The sequence below is a fragment of the Physcomitrium patens genome, chromosome 25, assembly GCF_059467195.1.
Source record: "Physcomitrium patens ecotype Gransden chromosome 25, ASM5946719v1, whole genome shotgun sequence".
NCBI lineage: Eukaryota > Viridiplantae > Streptophyta > Bryopsida > Funariales > Funariaceae > Physcomitrium > Physcomitrium patens.
This window is the reverse complement of record NC_143434.1, coordinates 11,339,473-11,362,019: the sequence shown is the minus strand read 5'-3', so window position 1 is coordinate 11,362,019 and position 22,547 is coordinate 11,339,473. Positions and strand designations below refer to the sequence as shown.

The window sequence follows — 22,547 nt, the reverse complement described above, 5'->3', positions numbered from 1 at the left end:
TTTATCTTATTGATTTTTTATAGTGATAAAATAAATTTAAATCAACTATAATTTTTATATAAATAACTTAAAAGATATGAGGTTCTTTTTCATAATTCTATTAATTACTAAATAATATTTATAGATTTTTTATAAGTAATATATATAGATAAAAGGCCAATATAAGCATACTTCTCAATAACTAATGATTAATATTTAATAATAAGAAAAAATATTAAATTAACTAAGATAATTGTTTTTAAGACTTATTAAGATTCCATTTAATGACTTTATTTCTAATAAGACTCTTGTATTTTCTATGCACTTCTAAATTCTAATAAACATGTAAATAATCAATAATTTCTTTTAATTCTTATATTTTTATAATTAAATAACTTAAAATTATACTTTTAATAATTATACCAATTAAAATCTATTGGTGGAGCTCACAATTGAATAATCATTCTATTAATATTCATTAGATAATGTTTGATTTTTAAAATATAATATAAAATTATTTATAATCACATCTTTATTTAAAATATCATAATTTTTTAAAATTTTGAATACTATATATTTCTCATATAAAAAATGAATAACAATGGAAGAGGAAGAGGTCTCAGACTTAAGACAATGCGAAGATAGATTGAAAATCTTGTACATTAGTGTAGATATGATATTAATAAATGCACATAGAATCCATCTAAGAATCTTTCAAATATAATAGAAAAAATTGATATTTTTCATTGGCAACTTCTATTTAAATCACAATGAAAAGTCAAGAAATTCTCTACTGTAAAGAAAAATAAATTCAATGAAGATTACATTCCATGTTTTATCCTTATTTGAAGTTTCTTTATATTTGTGTCATTTTAGAGTTGAAGAATCAACAACCAGCAGATTCAATTTAATAACTATTATTTTTTAAGTTATTAAACAAGCTACTGAAATTGACTGAAACAATACTAAAATTATATATATAAGGTAGTGGTACTACAAAACCACCAAATTAGCCACTTACTCAACATAATTATTTTGTGTACTTTACTTATTTTTAATTTTTATTCCAATCAAAAAAATTATTCAACCAAATGATTTTAAAAACATTAAAGAAAGAAAATTTGATTCATTTAATAGACATTAAACAAAAGCAGCATGTGTTTGATAGAAAATTGTGGTGGCTATAGCAAGAATTTGTGGTATCATTTGTTATACTTTGTATATATATATACATACATACATTTGGCTGTCCTGGCACACACACTCTTATGTTGTTTTTAACAAATTACCAGTCATTGAATACACAAATCACATGCCCTTTTTTTGAATTTTTTTAAAAAAGAAATTGCAATTATTGTCTGTGTTTGTCAAACATCGACTTAATCATTTCCTTCAGGTTTTGAAGCAGCAATTCCACCGCATCATCTGCAGCTAAAACCCAGGGCGACAGAGGAGCATCCGAACAAAACCTCGGATGCCAGCAGAAATGGCACCGAAGGCTTGAGATCAAGACATGCAAAAGAGATGTAAAATGTGGGTGTGTGCAAGTCTGAACAGCAAGGGATCAGTTTGGTGTTTTCTCGGGATGTCTCCGAAGGTGGGTACGGACGATAAATGTTGAGGAATTCACACATTCACTGTCTTGAAGTCTCACATAGCACCCCACCCTCACAGCCACACTGCACTTCAGAAGGCCAGCATCGCACCATAGGATCGCCTCGATTGTGAGAACTGATGCTGTCTCTCTCTCGCTTTCTATATCTCTCAACAGGTTACCTGACCATTCAAAGGTGAAACTGTCAATAGGCTGGAATAACTTGGTGATCAACTCTCGTCTAATGGAGAAAGGTCATAAGAAAGTAGGTTTGTGACATTCTCAGTAATCGAAGAAGAGGTCACGAGACTCTTTTGAATATTACATCCAGAATAATGAGACGGTAGAAGTATCCAGGACTGCCGATGTTGGTGGTAATTGCTAAGTGGGATGTGGCGCCAACGTTTTAAAGTCCAGCGTTTTGTTGAGTGCTACATTAAAAGCTTCACCGACGTTACAGGTATGGTTCATGGCGAGGATTGTAACAGGCAAGGTTGTGAGCAAGATGGCGAAATCAGAGGGAGTGGGAAAGTAAGAGAATGGTGGTTGTACCCATGGCTTTCCCACATGCTAAGGAAGTAGGGTGCGGATCGAATAGCTGCCACCCAAAGCGCGAGGACAGCCAGATGTTTTCTTAACTGTTGCAGGGCCTCGTCATCGTCGTCGTCATCGTCGTGTCCTGAACCGAAAAACGAACTGCCGTCTCCTGATCTCCCGCTGCCCATGCCGAAAAACTTCATGGATAATAACCGCTGTCGCCACAACCTGAGCTTGTTGATTGCAGCCTTGAAATACAGACCCCTACGTCGAATCGCCCGAACTGCAACCCAAGTTTCCAGAATTGAAGTATCAGTTGTGTTTCGGGATGCTTTAACCTGACCGACTGATACATGTATAGCGAGAAAATCGAACACATGAGTATCGTAGCACAAGGTTGGTAGACTAGACACGAAGAAGCATGAAAAGGGGCCAGTCAAAGGATGCATCCTTTGGCTTCTGTGTATCGATCCAACAGCCACCGTGTCGGATATCCATTCCTGTACTCAGAACTAAGACATATCAATGCCACTGCAAGAGATCAGTGGCCGTATTGGCACTCCCTCTGATGTAAGTGCATTTCCCGCAAGGCTCTAAAATCCCAAACCTCTACATCGTCAACGAACACGACGCGTCATTGTTGCCGGATCGGTGTTTCAGTTTTCTAGACATGAACGATCAGGCGCTTGTGTTGCTTGATCAGAACCACCATCCCCACACTGGCAGTTACGTCTGTTACCAATCCCACCTGCACCGCCACATGTGTCTTTATTTTCAAGTTTGTTGATGAAGGTGTTCTGTCTCTCTTATGCACAAGCAGAGTGGCGATTTGCAACTCTTCACTAGTAAACAGAAGAAGAAGCAGTAGAAGTTGATGACAAACTTTTCACCTTCCTCTACTAACTCTTGAATCTCTCTTCCATTCTGAAAAGTCTTGTTAATTTCATGATGTTTACTTTAGTGTGCTGTAATATTGGGCAAGCAATTCATTGCAATGTATTGACCAGATTCAACCTTTGTAAATAAGAATTTGTTTGCAGATGTTTACTTCCAAAAGGGTTGCAGCTTTGTAAATGATTGTAAATGATGAAGTGTGTGTAGGTTTATGTAGCAAGTGTAAGAAGTCAGCTTACAATACACTTTACAAATGTAATTATTGGTGAATGAAGTGTGTAAATAAGAACTTTTGCAAAAGATAATGCAAGATTGATGGACATGAAATGCAAACAAATTGCTTGGGTCTTTCTTTATGTTGATTTAATATATAACATGGCCAAACATACTAGTGCTTAAAAAAACTTAATGTTGAAATTCATAGCTACAATTACTATCATATAATCTATTGATATTGTTGCATGATGGACACAAACTAGATATGCAGTGTGATCAACATTGGAAGAGAGAGATGTATTAGCAGAACAAGGGATATATATATATATATATATATATAATAGACATGAATTTTGAATAAGACTAATTTTTTATTAGGATAATATAAATTAATTTGGTGATGTAGAAAATTGATGACAAAGAAAAAGTATAAGAGTGATTTATCAATATTTTCTTTCAATTTATACTTCTTCACTTCTTAATGTCTTGATATAGGATTATTTCTATAGACACTCTAAAAAGATTGTAATTGTTAATGGAAGAATTCTCTATGATACACAACATATATACATATTTTAATTTAAGTATATTTTAATAAAACTCTCTCAATCTTTAATTGTCTTAACCTTCCAATTCCAAATTATTCTCTTTGGTTTATGATTAATTGATATGGTATTTCAAAGATTTTGCTAGCTTGTGTTTGGTGTTGCATTTTCATAGTGATTGATTTCTTTATCTTGTAAGGAGTATGAAGAATATAAGACAATCACAAGAGAAGTTCTTCAAGAAGTAGAAGGAAGAACACAAAGACTAAGAGATAAGGCAATAGGATTTAATAAACTTTGATCCTAAGGTTTCTTTTTTTTTGGAGTGTAGATGACATGTGTATAATAATTTTTATATAATATTGTGTTATAACATGATTATATGGTGAAAGATAAAAATATGAGTTTTATTATAAAAGAACCTACTAGAAAGATATATAATAAAACATGGATAAATGATAGAAAGCTAGTAAAATAGTATTAATGTTGCCTTTTATATAAAAAAAACTTTTATGTACTTTTAAGGCCACAAATAAAGCTAAAAAAATTAGATTCAGAAATTAAATCATATAAGTATTTTTAAGAATAAGTTAAGAATAAATTTTAATAAAACATTCTTCAAAATAGTACGAATTGATATCCAAAGAAGACCGGTTGTGAATCAAGGTTGAAATTAGACCTCGAGGCACAAAATTATACACCTATGGCAATTCTAGGATTCTTTGGTTGAACAAAGGATAAAATTTAAGTACAAACTTGTGAAAGATTTTTTAAAAGTTGATTTCTTGTAATTGAGTTTTTGAGGGCTTTTCAAAGTAAGAGATGTACTCAATAGTTTTGGATTTTGAAAAATAAAAAGAGGTTTTTAAATTTAAAAATTATGTGAATATCATAGCATATTTACAAATAAAATTTTGTGAGTTTTTCATTGTTCTTATCTTAAATATATTTAAAATTTTTAATTTTGATCTAATGGTTAGATTAAAGGATATAAGAGTTTTATTGGATTAGAATTTTATATATTTGAAATTTAGGGTCTATAAGGATTATTGCAATCATCTAAAAACTGTTTATTTAATTGAAGCAAAAATCAATGAGAGCAATTTAAACTTGTGAATATATACACTAGTTAATTTTTGAAGCAATTAAACAATTTATCAAGGAAAAATTGTTGTTGAAAGATCAATATCTAAATTGGAGAGAGAGGACAATCAATATCTAAGAGATTTAGGACTTTTTTCTTTCAATTAGTGATTTTAATTTTTTAAATATATATGTTAATTGCTTGTGAATTAAAATATAGGTGAAACTTTAGTTAAGATTAATGGTTCAATTAATATATATTGAAATTTTAAAATAGCTATAAAAATTTGTTAAGATTTCTTTAAGATTTTTTTGGGATTATTTAGGATTTAATTAGAGTTTGTTTAATATTTGAGTAGAATTGGTTTAAAATTTTATTTGGATTATTTTAGGATTTGATTAGGATTTAATTAGAATTTGATCAAAATTTTATTAGAATTTGTTTAGAGTTTTGTTAAAATTTGTTTGAGATTATTGAAATTTCATTCAGATTATTTAAGGCTATATTAAGATTTTATTAGGATTTATCTAGGACTTATATAGGATCTATTTAGAATTTCTATTTTTAATATTTCAAACGATTATTTTTTATTTTTTTTAATTATATATTTATTATTTTAAAAAATATATATTTTATTTTTAGGATTTTATTTTAATATTTTTTTATTTCTTTATTATTTTTTAAGATTAGTTTGACTTTTTAATATTTTTCTAGTAATTTCTTTTAAACTTCTTTTAAATTGGTTAAATTTTGATAATATTTATTAAGGTTTAATTAGAATTTATTCAAGATTCTATCAAACTTGTTAAGGTCTTGTTGTTGCATTTTTTTATTTATCTTCCACAACTAGGTACTTAATGCATTCTTAAGTTAGAATTTATGTTTTATATTAGTAATATATATGAATCTTAGGAATACATTAGATATAAGTTAGCTTAAGTATCAATAAAAAATCAAGGATTACAAAGGATACATATTTAGAAAGTTTGAAACAAGGCATGTGCTAGAAGATTTTATAAAGAATTAGGATTCTATGCTAGGTATCTATCATCTTTCTAGGGATTTGTATAGAATTCCTAAGATTAATTTATATGAATCTGTATCACTTGTTTAGTCTACATTTACATAGATAAGTAACTCTCTCTTGTCTTTGGTTTACATAATAAACTCCAAAGTCTAAGTTTCTTTTTAATTACCAAAGTATGTTTTTATTAGCTATTAAATATGCCATTTGTAAATTTTGCGTATAACAAAAGTACTCTACTACATACTAGACGTCCCATCTACTGATGGTGGTATATAAAAGGCCACTTATTAGGCTTTAATATATTTTAGAATTGATAGTTGAGATATTGGTTTCTTTTGTTAATTTGATTTTTGGATTCATGGAAATAATTAGAAGTTTACAATGTATATAGCTGAATCTTTCTAATAGCTATAAAATATATCTATACTAATGGAAGTAGATTCTTTATTTGTCATAATACAATTCTACTCTAAGATACATGCAAGTGTCTCTTAGATTAGTCATTTCATATTATGATATCATTTTTTCTTTGAATTTCTAAATATTTTGTTTATCATTCCTTATGATTATGATATCTATGATATAGAATAAAATAATAATAGATTTGTCTCTTTTATTTCAGAAATACATGTTCAGGTTATATTATCTTCTCTATAGTCCTTTGTCAATTAGGTATATAATGATCTTTCAATACCAGGCTCTTAGAGCTTGATATTAACCATATAATATCCTTTCCAACTTATACACCTTTTTTTTTCTACCATGTTTTTTAAATTCTAATGGAATTGTTATGTAAAGCTCTTTAATAATTTTTTCATTTAAGAAAGTTTTTTTTTAACATCTAAATAATTTAACTTCCAATTTTTTGTTGTAGCTAAAGCTATTACATATTTGATAGTTAACCATTGTATTACACAAGCAAAAAAAAAAATTAAAAATCAATTCTATCTTTTTTTGGAATCTTATGGCTATACTTTGAGCTTTCAATTTCTTTATTTTGCTATTCGAACCTAACTTTGCCTTAAATATCTATTTTATGGATATTAGAATTTGATCGTAATGTAAGTCAATTAAACTCCATATTTTATTTTTGCATACAAAATTTATTTCTTTATTTATAATATCTTGTTAGCTTAAATTTTAAATGGCTTTTGAATAGTTTTGAAGATCTAATTCTAATTTAGATAAAAATATAAAGAAATTCTAATAATAATTTATATTTGATTTTTGGTTTCTAATAGGATATTAATATAGCTTTTGTTTAATTTGATCTGGTGGTTTTTTTAGTGTGATGCTTAGAAGTTTTATTGTAAATGAATATAGACTAATACATGATCTATTACATGATCTTATTCTATATTGAAATAATTTTGACATGTAGCTTAATTTTAGGTTGTAATTTTTGGTTCTTCAAATATTTGAGGTTGCAATAAAGGTTTTGGAAATAGATTAGATTTCTTGGGTGGAAAATAAATTGATACTAACATATTTATATTTTAAAAGCTTTTTCATCAAAGACAATGTCTTGACTCAAATGTATCTTCTTGCAAATAAGATGAAATACTTAGTATAGTTTATTTTTCTTATTGTAGTCTAAAAAAAGTATCTAATAGTTTTATTTTTTAATTTTTTCTTTTGTTCTTTGTATACATGAAGGTAGGCCACTAAAGCAAAAGCCCACAAGTAATTTATATGTGGTTTAAACTTTGAATATTATCTTTTTGGTGTCTTATTGTAATTAATATAAGTGGGGCTTATATTTATGAATAAATTAATTGCATTGATCAATTCCATCCATAAAATGCCTAGACAATTATTAGTCGCTACCATCAATTTAGTCCTTTCAATAATAGTTTTTTTTATGTGCTCTCTAACATTGTTTTGTTGGAGAGCATAGGCCATTATAAGTAATTGTTTGATTCTATGATTTTTGGAGTATGTACTAAAGTTGGTAGATAAATATTTTCTATCTTGTTCTATTCTAAGATATATTTTTTTATTATTTTTCTTGATTTCTATCTTTATTTTGGATACTTTAAATTTTTCTAAATTTTTTGATTTATACTTCATAAAATAAATCCAAATTTTACAAAAATAGTCAAATATAAAAATAATATGATATTATGATCTATTTAGAAAAAGAATTCTAATTGGTCTAATATTTTTAATAAATAATAAAGACTTTCTTAGTATAGGTGGATATATTGCCTATGCTACAATTGCATGTTACTCTTTGATGTAACTACATTTATTACCGCTTTTATTTGTTTTTCATAAAACTTATAAAGTTGATTTGAGAGGTCTTGATTTTCAATTTAAAGTATTTTTTTCATTTAAATGTTATTAAAAATTAGATATTATTTATCTTTGAACACAATCATGTGTCCATTATCTACTAAGGCTCCCACAAATATGAGATTGTAATTTAAGACAAGAACCTATAAAATATTATTTAAGTTTATTGATCCAAAATTTGTAGATACAATAAATGAGCCTATAGCATCGGCTTGATGAAATTTTCTATTAGCTATTTTAACACTCTTGTTTGAATGTTGTTATTCTAAATAATAAATCTTCTAACTTTCTTTAATAAAGTGGCTATTAGTCTTTGAGGCAATATACTAGTTTGGTTTTGGTGATTGATAAGGTTGGCTTCTACTAATTGATTTCTTTATTATATATAAAAGTTGCCTTTAATATAGTAGGCTAAAATAAGATATTATCTAATATTTTGATATTTATAAATAATATACTAAATTTTCTATAAATATAAAAAATAACTCTATTATTTTTAAAAGGTCCTGCTTGAGATTGTGGCTTATAATATTAGACTCTCATTAGGTGGTTTAATGATGATGATCCTTGATCTTATATTATATTGTACAATTGACGAAAAGAACTACAATTTTGTAGAAAATTTTATTCAAATCCGTAACCCCTTTGTTCTTTGTCTTTAAAGTTATTGCTGTTTTTTTTCTTCTAAGTATTGATAGTATTGAAGCTAAACTACAAGTACTTTCTCTTATCTAAATTTCTACTCTTAAATAGTCATTTGATGTATCTTGATTAAAATTTTATCCACCACATTTTCAAAGCTTAGATTTGTCATATATATAATTCCTTAGATCACTATTTCATAGCTTCTATATAAACCATTAGGTAAGATGTTCATAAGTATTTTGTTCGTTATTATCTCTCCAAACCCACATAGTTAGTTTTGCATATTTATCCCATTAATAAGAAATACATTGATATCTCTACCTTCTTTCATCATTATATTATTTAACTTGCTAGTGAGTAATAATATATGTTGTTGTTTTCCAACTAAAAATATCTTATAAAGCATATCTCAAGAGTTGGAAAAAATTTTGTATTGAGATATTGTGCCTATCAAATTTTCTCTTATTGATATAATTAAGCTTGATTATGTGCTTTGTTTTGAGTCCCTTAGTCTAATTTCTTTATATAATACTTTTACTATGGTTGTAAAAAATTGAATTAGCAAGCTCTTTGATTCTATCAATTTCCATAAGCTTTTTTTTTTAATATTTCTTTCATCTTTAGCCTCCAAATATTGTAATTTTGCAGACCTATTGATTAATTTGACTTTCTTATCTTTCAATTTAAGATTTTTTTTCTAGCATCAATTATTGTAACTACATTTTTGTTAACAATATGTACTTAATATTTTCTATTTGTTTCTTTATTATATCTATTAAATAAGAAAATAGTACTCATCTTCTTTATTTATCATTACCTATCTTAGAGCAAACCATGCTCTGATACTATATTGCATGGTTGATATAGGATAGATATGCAAAGTGATCAATATTAAAAAAAAAGAGATATATTAGTAAAACCAAAGATACATATACATTATAGACATGAATATTAAATAAGACTAATTTTTTATTAGAATAATATAAATTAATTTAGTAATGTGATAAGATGATGACAAAGAGGAAGTATGAGGTTGATTCATCTATAGTTATAATATATTAAAAATATTTTTTATGTTTTAAGATTAATATTGAAAAATATTTTTAATGTATATTTAAAATAGTAATAATAATAATAATAATAATAATTTTATCTTTTTTATAATTATTTTAAAACTTATTATCAAAAATATAAATTTCAAACAAAAATAAAATCTATACACTTTTAGATTACTCAAAAAGAATAGATATTTATTCAAAAGTATTACAATATTAAAATTAGAATGACTATTAGTAAAGCCAAGAAGATTAGAGAGATTCTTAAAATAAGACTAAAAATAAAAAAAAAACATTGAAAAGATTGAAGAAGGCTTTACGCTTATTTAGACATATATACTATCTATCAAAATACTATATAGAAATATTTTATAGTACCTCAAACACATGTCCAACTTACAAGACATGTGTCTAACTTACAAGACAAGTTTCCTATATATACGCCATATATTCAACTTGTATTACAAGCCACCAACATGTGTAATATGTTGCTAAAGTTTTAGCCAGGTTTCTAACCTATCAATCAACTATAACCACATATAGAATCAAATCCTCATCTATGAAACTTGTAAGAAATTAGACCACAAGATATTATCAAATCTACCTATATTTATTTTCTATTTAATACTTTTTACCTAAATAATTATGTATATTAGTGACATTATTCCCATTCCCTTCTCCTTCTATGAATAAGTTTTATAAGGAATGATAATTATATGTTAAAGAAGTCAAAGATATAAAAAATCTTCTTTCCCACTTAATTTGATCTTTTTTTCCTTCAAAGATAGGTAATAAGTCATTTTAATAATTGATAGTATTGCATATCATGATAAAAAGATTACCATGATATTTGAACATTATTGAGGCTGTTATAATTTTTTTCAAATAAAATATTTGAAACATCATTAGGGGTGGTTTGTACCTCTAATAATATTATGAAACATTAGAAGTCTCTTTTAAGGTTGTGATACTAAATATTTTCTATTTTATCATCTATTTGAAGAAAAACATGAGATTCTTTAAGATCTTCATTTTTATTATATTGTCTTTAAGGTTGTGTCAATTTCAATGTATTGTTTAAGAACTTAGAAAACTCTCAAGTTTAATTTGTAAGTTGTTAATTTTCCATCTTTTTAGTGCCATAAATATATAAAAATTATAAATACATATAAAGAATAGAATATAAATTTTATTGAACTTTATTTTATCCATAGTAATAATTACTTGATTCTTCATCTTGATCTTGATTAATGTTGTTGATGAAAAGTATCAATCTTCTTTATTGTATATAGAAGATTCTTAATTCTCCTATGTGAATTTACTAACATCATATTTATGCCAATACATAAGATATTAAACTTATTTTGGTGCTTCCTTGAATCTAATTTTTTTTTGACTTCAAACTTTTTCTTTTTATTCACTTCTATATAAAGAAGTAATATTTTTCTTCTTTATATTATATCTATTTTCTCATATAACTCAATATCATGAATATATACTTACTATAATTTTTACGTAGATAATATAAATAGGTAGAAGTAGGTAAAATTAGATTAATTTTATAATACCTTCTAAAAAAACTTCTTAGAGGTTGTTTTGACTTTACATTTATTTGTAGTTGATTGATAGGTTAGAAACTTAATTAACAAACTAATTACATGCTACATATGTTGATAGCTTGTGGAATAAACTATTTATATGGCGCCCATATAGAAAACTTATCTTACAAGTTAAAATATCTGTCATGCAAAGTCAATACATTTTTGGAGGTCTTATAGAATATTGCCATGTAGATCTTAATAGATTGTATATATAGGGGCAAGAGTAAAGCCTTCTTTTCTCTTGCCAATTCTTTTGTTGATTCTAATCTAATTTTAAGAGTCTCAAATTTCCTTGTCTTTTATTAATAGCCATTTTAATTTCTTTTTTAATATACATACTTCCGTATTTCTATTTAGTCATATTTTTTTGAGAGAATCTTACTTATTTATTTATTTCCATTGAATTCTTATCCTTGACAAATTAAAAAGAATATACTTATAATATCAGAGCTTTACTTTTTTTTAATTAAGTGAAGATTATTCTTTTTTCTTCATAAGACTTAAGCATATTAGGAGTTGCAAGTTACCTTCTTTTAAGTTGATATTTTCCTTAATATTTTTTTATTTTATTTTAAAGTCTTTTCTTTTATTTGTTTTGATCAATATTAAACATCTTTCCTTCTTTAAGTATTATTATAGTAGAGCTTCTCAAAATAAAGAGTGTAATGGCATAAATGCAAGACTAATTAAGAAAGATAATGCTTGAGATGCATCAACTCAATTTATTACTACAAAGAGCAACAAAAATGGCAAAGAACAAAGATATAGAGATTATTGGAGTTGCTTCAATATTTGCACCATATCATATTCTTTCTCCTATATTGGAAAACCCTTCCTGTATTAGAAAACTAAGAGTTGCTTTGCCGAAGAAGTTCAATGGTATAAGATCTAAGTTTTGAGGATTTATCAATCAAGTATAACTTGTAATTGAACTTCAATTCCAAAACTATCCAACTCTAGGATTGCAAGTCAAATTCATTAGTACAATCTTTTCAAGTTTAGCATTATCATGGTTTTTATCTTTTCTTAAACAATAAAATCTAATATTTGATAATTTGGAAGTTTTTTTAGTGGAATTTTAATCCATGTATAGAGAACATGATGTAATTTGTATTGCAATCAATAAGATTTTGTAACAAGGCAATCAATTGATAATGTTATATGCTTCACAGTTTCAATAACTTACAACTAATATCAAGTAGGATAATATTGAGCTTGTTATCTAATTTTTCTATAGATTACAATATGAAATAAAAAAATTTATTCTTAACTTATCTAATCCTCAAATATAAAGTCAAGCAATCAACTTTTTGAATTTTGATTTGATAGTCATATAAGTGCAACTCAATGCTACCATAGTTCAATGATAGCACCAATACTTTTTCAACACATACATTTGAAAAGAGAGGATATGCAAATTGATGTAATACATTTCAAATTTCTTACTTAGCAAAAAAAAAGATTTGTTGTTATTAGGAAGAATTGTGCTTGTATTGTAGAGAATTTAAGTACACTATTCAATATTATGCAAAGAAGCAATACAACTGCAAAATAAGGAATATGATTTTCAAAGAAGATAATATGTCAAAAAATAAATTTATTCGGCCACAATAGATATCTTGCAGCTGGAACCTTGTACAATCTCTAATGAAGGTCCTATTTTCTCTTCAAAACCCTCTCTTTGTTTTATAATAAATATTATTTTAGGACCTAAATATCACAAAGTCTTTGCTTTGTTAGATTTAGGAGCCTTAGAATTTTTTTAGGTAAAAAATTTGCTAAAAGACATAGCAAACCTTTAGTGAAGAAAACTAAATATGTTGATGTAGAAGTCATAGGTGGTCGTCTATTGTCTTTAAGAAATATTATTCATGAAATATTTTTTATAAAAATAATAAATAATGTTCATAGTAGTTTTATAATATTTAATATTATTAAATCTTCCTCTAATCCAATCATTTTAGATTTATCATGGTTAAAAATATATAATTTAAAAATAAATTAGATTTTTTATAGTCTTGACTTTTTTAAAAATATAACTAAGAATAAAGTTGATCAAGTAGAAAGTCATTAGTCTAGTACAATTAAACTTATATTTATAGGTGTAAGAGCTTTTTTGAATACTACAAAAAAAAAAAAAATTAGCTTGTGTCATTTATGTTGCACCTATTTCTAATGGTAGAAAGACCTCAAGTGACATTGTAAGCCAATATAAAGATTTTAAAGATATATTTGAAAAAAAGAATGTAAATATTCTACTAAATCATTGTCTCTATGAATGCTCAATTAACCTTTAAGAAGGAGCTCAACCATTATTTGGACAAGTTTAGAGTTTATCACAAAATAAATTGATTCAATTCAAGGAGTATATTGAAGAAAATCAGGTGAAGAATTTTACATGCCATTCCAAATCTCTAATAAGAACTTTAATTTTATTTATAAAGAAAAAAGATAGATTATTGCAAATGTGTGTCAAATATCAAGGATTTAATAAAATCACCATCAAAAATAAGTATTTACTAACTTTGATATTTAAACTTTTTAATCAATTGAATCAAGTTAAGATCTATAGAAAAATAGATCTTTGAAGAGCATACAATCTGGTATGCATCAAAAAAGGAGATGAATAGAAGATTGCATTTCAAACAAGATATAAAAAATTTGAATACAACATCATACCTTATGGACTTACAAATGCACTAGCAACTTTTTAAGATTTAATAAATGATGTTTTTTGAGAGTTTTTAAATAGCTTTTTTTATCTATTACCTAGATGACATCTTAATTAATTCTAAGAACATAAAAATATATGAACTTCATATTTGTTATGTATTATAAAAATTAAGAAATACGAGACTCCATGCTAAGACAAAAAAATGTATATTTATGACAGACATATACATATATCTCAATAGTTACATATATGATTAGGTAGAAGTAAGAAAATATAAATTAATTTTATAATATCTTACGAAAAAGCTTCTTAAAAGCTTTATAGATGTAGTTTTGACTTTAGATGTATTTATAGGATAAAAACTTTGCCAACAAGTTAATCTTCTATTGGTAGCTTGTAGAATAAGTTAACTCTATGTAGTAGCTTATGGAATAAGCTAATTATGTGGTGTATATATAGATAACTTGCCTTACAAGTTAAGACATGTGGTTAGCAAAGTCAACACGTTTTGGAGGTCTTTTAGGACATTGCTACATAGCTCCTAGTTAAGAGTATATATGGAGGCAAGAGTGAAGCCTTCTTCACTCTTGTCAATGCCTTTATAGTCTTTAGTCTTATTTTAAGCCTTTTTAGTCCTTAGTATTATTTTAAGACTTTCTAGTCTTCTTATTTTTAGAAATAGTGATTCTATTTCAATATTATATCATCTTTGAGTGACTTTTAGTTCCTTTCAGTGACACTAGAATGTATTGAGGATTTTTTTTCTTTGAGATTCATATTCTTTATAATTTGATAAGAGTGCTAATATATTATTTCTGTCTTGTTTTAAAAATGAGTGGATTATTCCATTTCTATTGCTGTATTTTGAAGGTTGCGGACTATCCACTTTTAACAAAAATATCTTGTTCTCTTACACTGATCTTTTTCTTAAAGAAAGTAGATTATCCCTCTATGTGGAAATTTTTATTAGAGGTTGCAAATTACCCTCTTCTAATTTAACTTTTTGGACTTGTTTGAGTTGTCTATAGAAAGAAAGATTATAGATGCTACTCTTGGTGAAAGTGAGAATAGATTTGCAACTATTGCAGATCTTCACGAGTTTGTCAATATTCTTAGTATGGAAATTTCACACATTATCAATGTCAACTATGGGATCACTACTTCTATACTTAGAGAAGAAGTCCAGAGCCTACATGAAGAAGTTATGCAGTCGAGGGAAACAAGTCAATCAGCCTCACAACCAAATTCATGAGATCTTGCTTCTACAAGCTCAAAAGAAGCAAGAATTAGTATGCCTAAGAAGTTTGATGGAACAAGATCAAAATTTTGAGATTTTTTACAATAACTTAAGTTCTACTTATAGTTACATCCTTTCCAATATGTGGATGGATTTATTCAAGTCGGCTTTATAAATGGACTTCTATCTGGAAGTGCTCTTTTTTTATTTGTATCTTTGATAGAAAAGAATTCACAACTTCTTTATGATTTAAATTCATTCTTGAAAGTATTTATGGCTAAATTTAGAAAAAATGATCAAGAATAAGTAACAGAGATCAAACTCTTATTTTTACAATAAAGATCACAATTAGCCACCACATATGCTGCTCTATTCCAAAACCTTGCTTGTGATATGGATTGGAATGACAAATCACTTATGAATCAATTTTGATACGGATTGAAGCATAACATCAAAGATTTTTTTATTAACAATGTCAAAAGTAAAATCATTAAAATAATTTATTGCTCAAGCCATTGCATGCAATAATCAATCATTTGAAAGGTGTCAAAAGTAAAGATTTGACTCGAGAGGAATAAGTCAAGTAATTGAGCTAGCTCCCAAGTTTTTTGAAACATATTCATCAACTCCGAAACCAATGCAAATTGATACAATACATTTTAAATTTTTCACAGAGCAAGAAAAGACTCGACGTCACTAAGTGGGTCTTGCCTTTTGGACTCACAAATGTACCAACCACTTTTCAACATCTTATGAATGATATTTTTCATGAATTCCTAGATAATTTTGTCGTTTGTTATATGCCAAAATAGTTTGAAATATCTTATTCATTGGCACATATATGATATTAGTGAATACACATGGAAGCCATCAAAGAATCTTACAAATGCAACAAAAAGAGTTGAAGTCTTTCATTAATAAATTCCATCAAAACTAAGATGAAGAATAAAAAATCTTTGCTATAAAAAAAATAAGATCAAAGAAAGATAATATTCTACCTTCTATCTTTTTTGTAGCTTCTATGTATTTTTGATGCTAAGGAGATGAAGAATCAACAATCAACAAATTCAATTCAAGCGCTTTTATTTATAAACTTACTAGATGAGACATTGCAATTGTTACAACCTTCAAGACAACAAAATCAAGATAAAGATCCTCAAGAATGACATGTCTTTCCTCAAATAGATGGCTAGATACAACATGTTTTATATCAAGATCTTGGAAGAGACTTCCAATCTTTGATAATTTTATTAGAAGTAAAAAAAACTCCTAACGGTGTTCCAAATGTTTTATTTGAAGGAAGTTATAGAGGCCTGAACAACAATCAAATAACAAGATAGTCTTCTCACCTTGATAAAAGAGACTATCGATGGGAGAGAAAGCCTATCAACCATCTTCAAAGAAAGCAAAGATCAAAGTATGTGGCAAATACAATTTGCCGCATCTTAGACTTCTTCAACATATGAAGACTGTTCTTTGTGGAACTTGTCCATAAAAGAAGGGATAATGTCATAGACATATATATTTATTCCAATAGTTACTAATATGATTGGATAGAAGTAGGTAAATATAAATTAATTTCATAATGTCTTCTGAAAAAGCTTCTTAGAAGCTTCATAGATGCAGTTTTGATTTTAGATGTATTTACATAATAAAAACTTGGCCAACAAATTAATTTTCTATTGGAGATTATGGAATAAGTTAACTTTGTATAATAGCTTGTAGAACAAGCTATCTATGTGATGCATACATAGACAACTTGCCTTGCAAATTAAGACATATGGCTAGCAAAGTCAACATGATTTGGAGGTCCTATAGGACATCACCATATACCTCCTAGTTAAGAGTATATATGGAAGTAAGAGTGAAGCCTTCTTCACTCTTGTTAACAAATTTTTAGTCCTTAGTCTTATTTCAAGACTTTCTAATCTTCTTGTTTTTGGCAATAGTCATTCTAATTTAATATTATATCAGCTTTGAGTGACTTTCTAGTTTTTTTTTTAGTGACATCAGAGTATATTGAAGATTTTCTTTCTTCAAGATTCATGTCCTTGACATTATTTCATACTACTCAAATTAACTTTTTAAGATACATCATTTCAAAAAATAGACTTATGATATATCTTAAGAAAGTTCAAACTATTATAGATTAAAAGATCCCAAAAATGGTAAGACATGTCTAATATTTTTTGAAATTTGCCAAATATTACTAGATCTTTATCAAAAACTTATCTCAAGTTGCAATTCCATTCACATGTTTGACTTATAAAGATAAACTTCAATGGAATCAAGAAACAAAAATAATATTTGAAGTTTTGAAGACATTTATTTTTCCACTAGTCTTGTATTGCATCAACTTTTTTAAGTTACTTTTTATCGAAACAGATACATCAAACTTTACTTTAGGTGTTGTCTTATTACAAATAGAAACAAATGATAAAATTCATCTAATAGCTTTTTATTTAAGAAAATTTTGAGCAATCGAGATCAACTACAAGTTTCACAATAAAGAACTTCTTACAATTATGGATTCATTTTAAGAATGGAGCCATTATCCAAAAGGTGCTTGTAATCTAGCCATTATTTATATTCACCACAAGAATCTTGAATACTTTATATTATAATATATTTTGAATTGTCACCAAACTTGTTAGAGCATGTCTTTGTTAAAATTTGATTTTAAGATCACTTATTGACTCAAAAAACAACAACGTTTGTTAAATATTCTTTCTAGAAGATCTTATCTTGTACCAAAAAAAAGACACATCTTTTCATCAATACAAAATAATTCTCTTAAAGCTGGAGTACTTTTATCTTTGAGTAATAAAATCAATATTGACTATGGATTCAACTCTTACCAAAGAATCTCAATCAAATATGTCTTTTAATTTTCTTTTTTATGATATCAAGAATCCTTCTTTTGAGTCTTACAATGCTTTTAAGTTTGAATTCAAAAACAATCTATTCTATTTTGAAGGACGCCTATATATTCCAGAAAAAGAACCATGTTCAATTGTTCTTCAAGCATGTCATGACTTTTCAACAGCCAAACATTTTGGGTACCTTAAGTCTTTAGAACTTATATCTATAGATTTTTGGTATTCACAAATGTGGAAGGCAATCAAAGACTTTGTCTAGTCATATAATGTTTGTTTAAGGTCAAAAACTCCTTATGAATGATCTTATAGACTTTTTCAATCCTTATTCATTCTAAAACAACCATTTTCTACTATTTCTATGGATTTTATTACAGATCTTCTAATCTCAAGTTCTTATGATTTTATATTTATAATAATAAATTATTTCACTAAGATTGCATATTTTGTAACATGTACAAAAACTATCATAAGTGAAGAAATAGCCAAACTTTTCTTTGACAATATCTATAGCTATCATGGATTACTTAATGATATTAAATCAGATAGAAGAACTCAATTTGTATGAAGATTTTAAAGAATAATTTTTAAGATTCTAAAAATAGACATAAAACCATCTTCAACTTTCCATCCTCAAATTAATGGACAAATAGAATATATAAATCAAGTTTTGAAGCAGTATTTGAGATATACCATCAATTATCAATAAGATGATTGAACAATTCTTTTGCCACTAATAGAGTTTGTTTATAATAATATGATATATTTTTCTAGGCAACAAACATCTTTCTTTGTTGATGGTAGATATTATTCATAATTTGATATTTTTGACTATTCAAAAGTTGATAATCCTACGGCAAAAGATTTAGCAAATCATTTATTAAAGTTACATACAACAATAAAGGCACGACTTGAAGATGCTTAAAAACAACAAAAGAAGAATATAAATGCTTATTATAAAAAACAACCTCATTTCTATGTTGGTGGTAATGTATCATTATTACATTATAATATTAAAGCTATTTGCCATTATAACAAATTGGATAATTGTAGACTTAAATCATTTTCAATTTGTGAATAATTCAATCAATTTGCTTATCAATTACATCTATTATAGTCTATGAAAATCCATCTTGTATTTCATTTATCTCTTTTAGAGCCATATAAGATACTGAATATCTTAGAAAGAAGACAAAAACCACTTCTACGTTTAGAAATGGATAATAATCAAAAATTCAAGGAAGAAGAATTCTTAATCTTCTATTGTCACAAATATTTATAGATATTCTAATAAATACCTACATAACTAGATAGAAGAAGGTAAAGTTGGGTTAATTTCATAATACTTGTTAGAGAAGGTTTCTAAAAGCTCTAGAGAGGTTGCTTTGACTTAACATGTATTTGTAGTTGATTAGGATGTTAAAAACTTAGTCAATAATTTAATCATGTATTGGTAGCTTGTGGAATAAGCTAATTATATGGCACACATATAAAAAACTTGCTTTGCAAGTTAAGATATGTGTCTTGCAAAGTCAACATATTTTAGAGGTTTTATAGGAGATCACCACATAGCTCATGGTTAAAAGTATATATGGAGGCAAGAATGAAGCATTCTTTACTTTTATCAAATCTTTTTTAGTCTTAAGTCTTGTTTCAATTCTTTCAAAACTTTTTATTTTAGGCAATAGGAAGTACTTACTTTTGGTTTGCACCTTCAATAGAAAATGATTTATAACTCTTTTATGACTTGAATTCATTCTTAGAAGTGTTTACAGCCACATTTAGAAAAAGTGATAAAAAAAGAGTAGTAGAGACAAAGTTCTTATTTTTATGGCAAAAATTATGATCAACCACCATATATGCTATTAAAATCTAAAAAATTGCTTGCAACATGGACTGGAATAACAAAGCCCTTATCTATCAATTTCATTGAGAAATAAAGGATAATGTCAAAGATTTATTACTAATAATATCAAAGGTAAAATCTTTAGAATAATTTATCACTAAAGTGATTGTATGCAATAATCAATAAGTTCAAAAATATAAAAAATTAGGACATAACTAATGAAGAATAAATCAAATAATGATGGCAGCTCTCAAATTTTCAGAAACTTATTCATTAATGCTACAACCAATGCAAATTGATATTGTAAACTTTAAATCCCTCACAAAGTAAAAAAAAGACTCGTCAATGTAAAGATTTCTTGTGCTTAATTACAAGAGAAGTTGAAAACATTGCTCATCATTATCAAAAGAAACAACACAATCAAAAAATGATAAGTATGGTTGCCAGAAAATAAAATGTATTAAAAAATGAATTTCTCCAATTACAACAAGAATCGTGTGGATCAAATCTTGCATAACTCCTAATAAAGGTCTTATTCTCTTCTCAAATCCTTCACCTTATTTTATAATAGAAGTTTATTTAGGATCAAAAAATCAAAAAGTCTTAATTTATTAGATTCAGGAGCCTCAGCTATTTTCATAGACAAAGATTTTGTCAAAAAATAAGAGATATTGTTAGTCAAAAAAATAAATTTATATATATAAAAGTCATAAATAGTCGTTTGTTATCTTTTGAACATATCATATATGAGACTTTTCTTATAGATGTAGCAATTAAAGATCATAATAATATGATAATATTTGATGTAATAAGATCTTTATTTAATCCAATTATTTTAGGATTATCTTGATTAAAAAAATATAATCTTCAAATAGATTGGATTTCTTGTAACCTAAATTTTTTTGATAGTTTAATCCAAAATTTCATTAGTGAAGTAAAAATACATAAGTCTAGTACATTCAAATCCTTATTAGTAGGTGCAAAAGCTTTTATGCATGCTACAAAAGAAGGATTATCTTTTGTTTTATATGCCATACTTATTTCTGATGGCAAAAAGACGTCAAGTGGTATTCTTAGCCAATATCAAGATTTTTAAGATGTTTTTCAAAAGAAGAATGTAGATATTCTTCTAGAACATTGTTCTTACATTTATTCTATTGATATTCTTGAAAGAGCTCAATCATTATTTGGATCAATCTATAGCCTATTATAAAATGAATTAGTTGCGTTTAAGGAGTACATTGATAAGAACTTGGCTAAGAATTTCATATGTCATTTTAAATCTCTAGCTAGGACTCTTATCTTATTTGTGAAGAAAAAGAAAGATCTTTGTGGATATGTATGGACAATCAAGGACTCAACAAGATCACCATTAAAAATAGATATCCTCTATCTTTGATTTCAAGACTTCTTGATCAATTGAATCAAGTAAAGATCTATACAAAAATAGATCTACAAGGAGCATATAATTATGTATGTATTAAAGGAGGAGATGAATAGGAAATTACAATTTGAATTGGATATGGATATTTTAAATATAGTGTCATGCCTTTTGGACTCACAAATGCACCAATTTCTTTTCAACATCTAATAAATGATGTCTTTCTTGAATTTTTTGATGATTTTATTTTTTTCTGTTTAGATGACATCTTAATCTATTCTAAAAACACAAAAGAATATGAAGTTCATGTTTGTCATGTATTACAAAAATTTAGAGATACAAGATTATATGCAAAGTTTTAAAAATGTATATTCTACACTACTTAACTTGACTTCTTAGGATACATCATTTCCAATGAAGGACTAATGATGGATCCAAAGAAGGTCTAGACTATCATAGATTGAAAGACTCTAAGAATAATAAGAAATATACAATATTTTTTCAACTTTGGCAATTACTATCCGATCTTTATCAAGATTTTTTCTCAAATTATAGCTTTACTTATACATTTGACTTATAAAAGCAAACTTGAGTAGAGTAAAGAAGCTAAAACATCATTTGATGCTTTAAAAAAGGAGTTTTATTTTATTAAAATTTTATATCATATTGACTTCTCCAAGGATTTTTTTATAGAAATACATGCATTAGACTTAGCCTTGGATGCAATATTATTACAAATAGGAGTAGATGACAAAATCCATCTAATAGTTTGTCATTCCAAAATATTTTCAGCAATCAAGATCAATTATGAGATCTACAACAAAGAGCTCCTTGTAATTATGGATTCATTTCAAAAATGGTGTCATTACTTAGAAGACACTTCAAGTCTAGTCACTAGATATATATATAGAGAGATCACAAGAACCTCAAGTATTTCATGTCAACACCTATTTTAGATTGTCGCCAAGCTCATTGGAGCATGTCCTTATCAAGATTTGATTTCAAAATTACTTATCGACCTAAAAAACAATAAGGTTTATCGGATGCCTTTTCTAGACTTT

The 22,547-nt window shown here is 26.7% G+C and overlaps 1 protein-coding gene across 1 annotated transcript; it reads right to left on the bottom strand.

Annotated features, from left to right (window-relative positions):
* Positions 1-1,151: 1,151 nt before the first annotated feature.
* Positions 1,152-2,730, bottom strand: LOC112277300 (uncharacterized). Its single transcript, XM_024509435.3, has 2 exons — positions 2,126-2,730; positions 1,152-1,755 (listed from the first exon to the last, which is right to left on the bottom strand). The coding sequence occupies exons 1-2, from the start codon at positions 2,557-2,559 to the stop codon at positions 1,752-1,754; spliced, it is 438 nt and encodes a 145-aa protein (XP_024365203.1). The 5' UTR covers positions 2,560-2,730; the 3' UTR covers positions 1,152-1,751.
* Positions 2,731-22,547: the final 19,817 nt, after the last annotated feature.

Excerpts from the sequence above, each read along its gene's own strand:
- LOC112277300 (XM_024509435.3), bottom strand. The coding sequence starts at position 2,559 with ATGCATCCTTTGACTGGCCCCTTTTCATGCTTCTTCGTGTCTAGTCTA.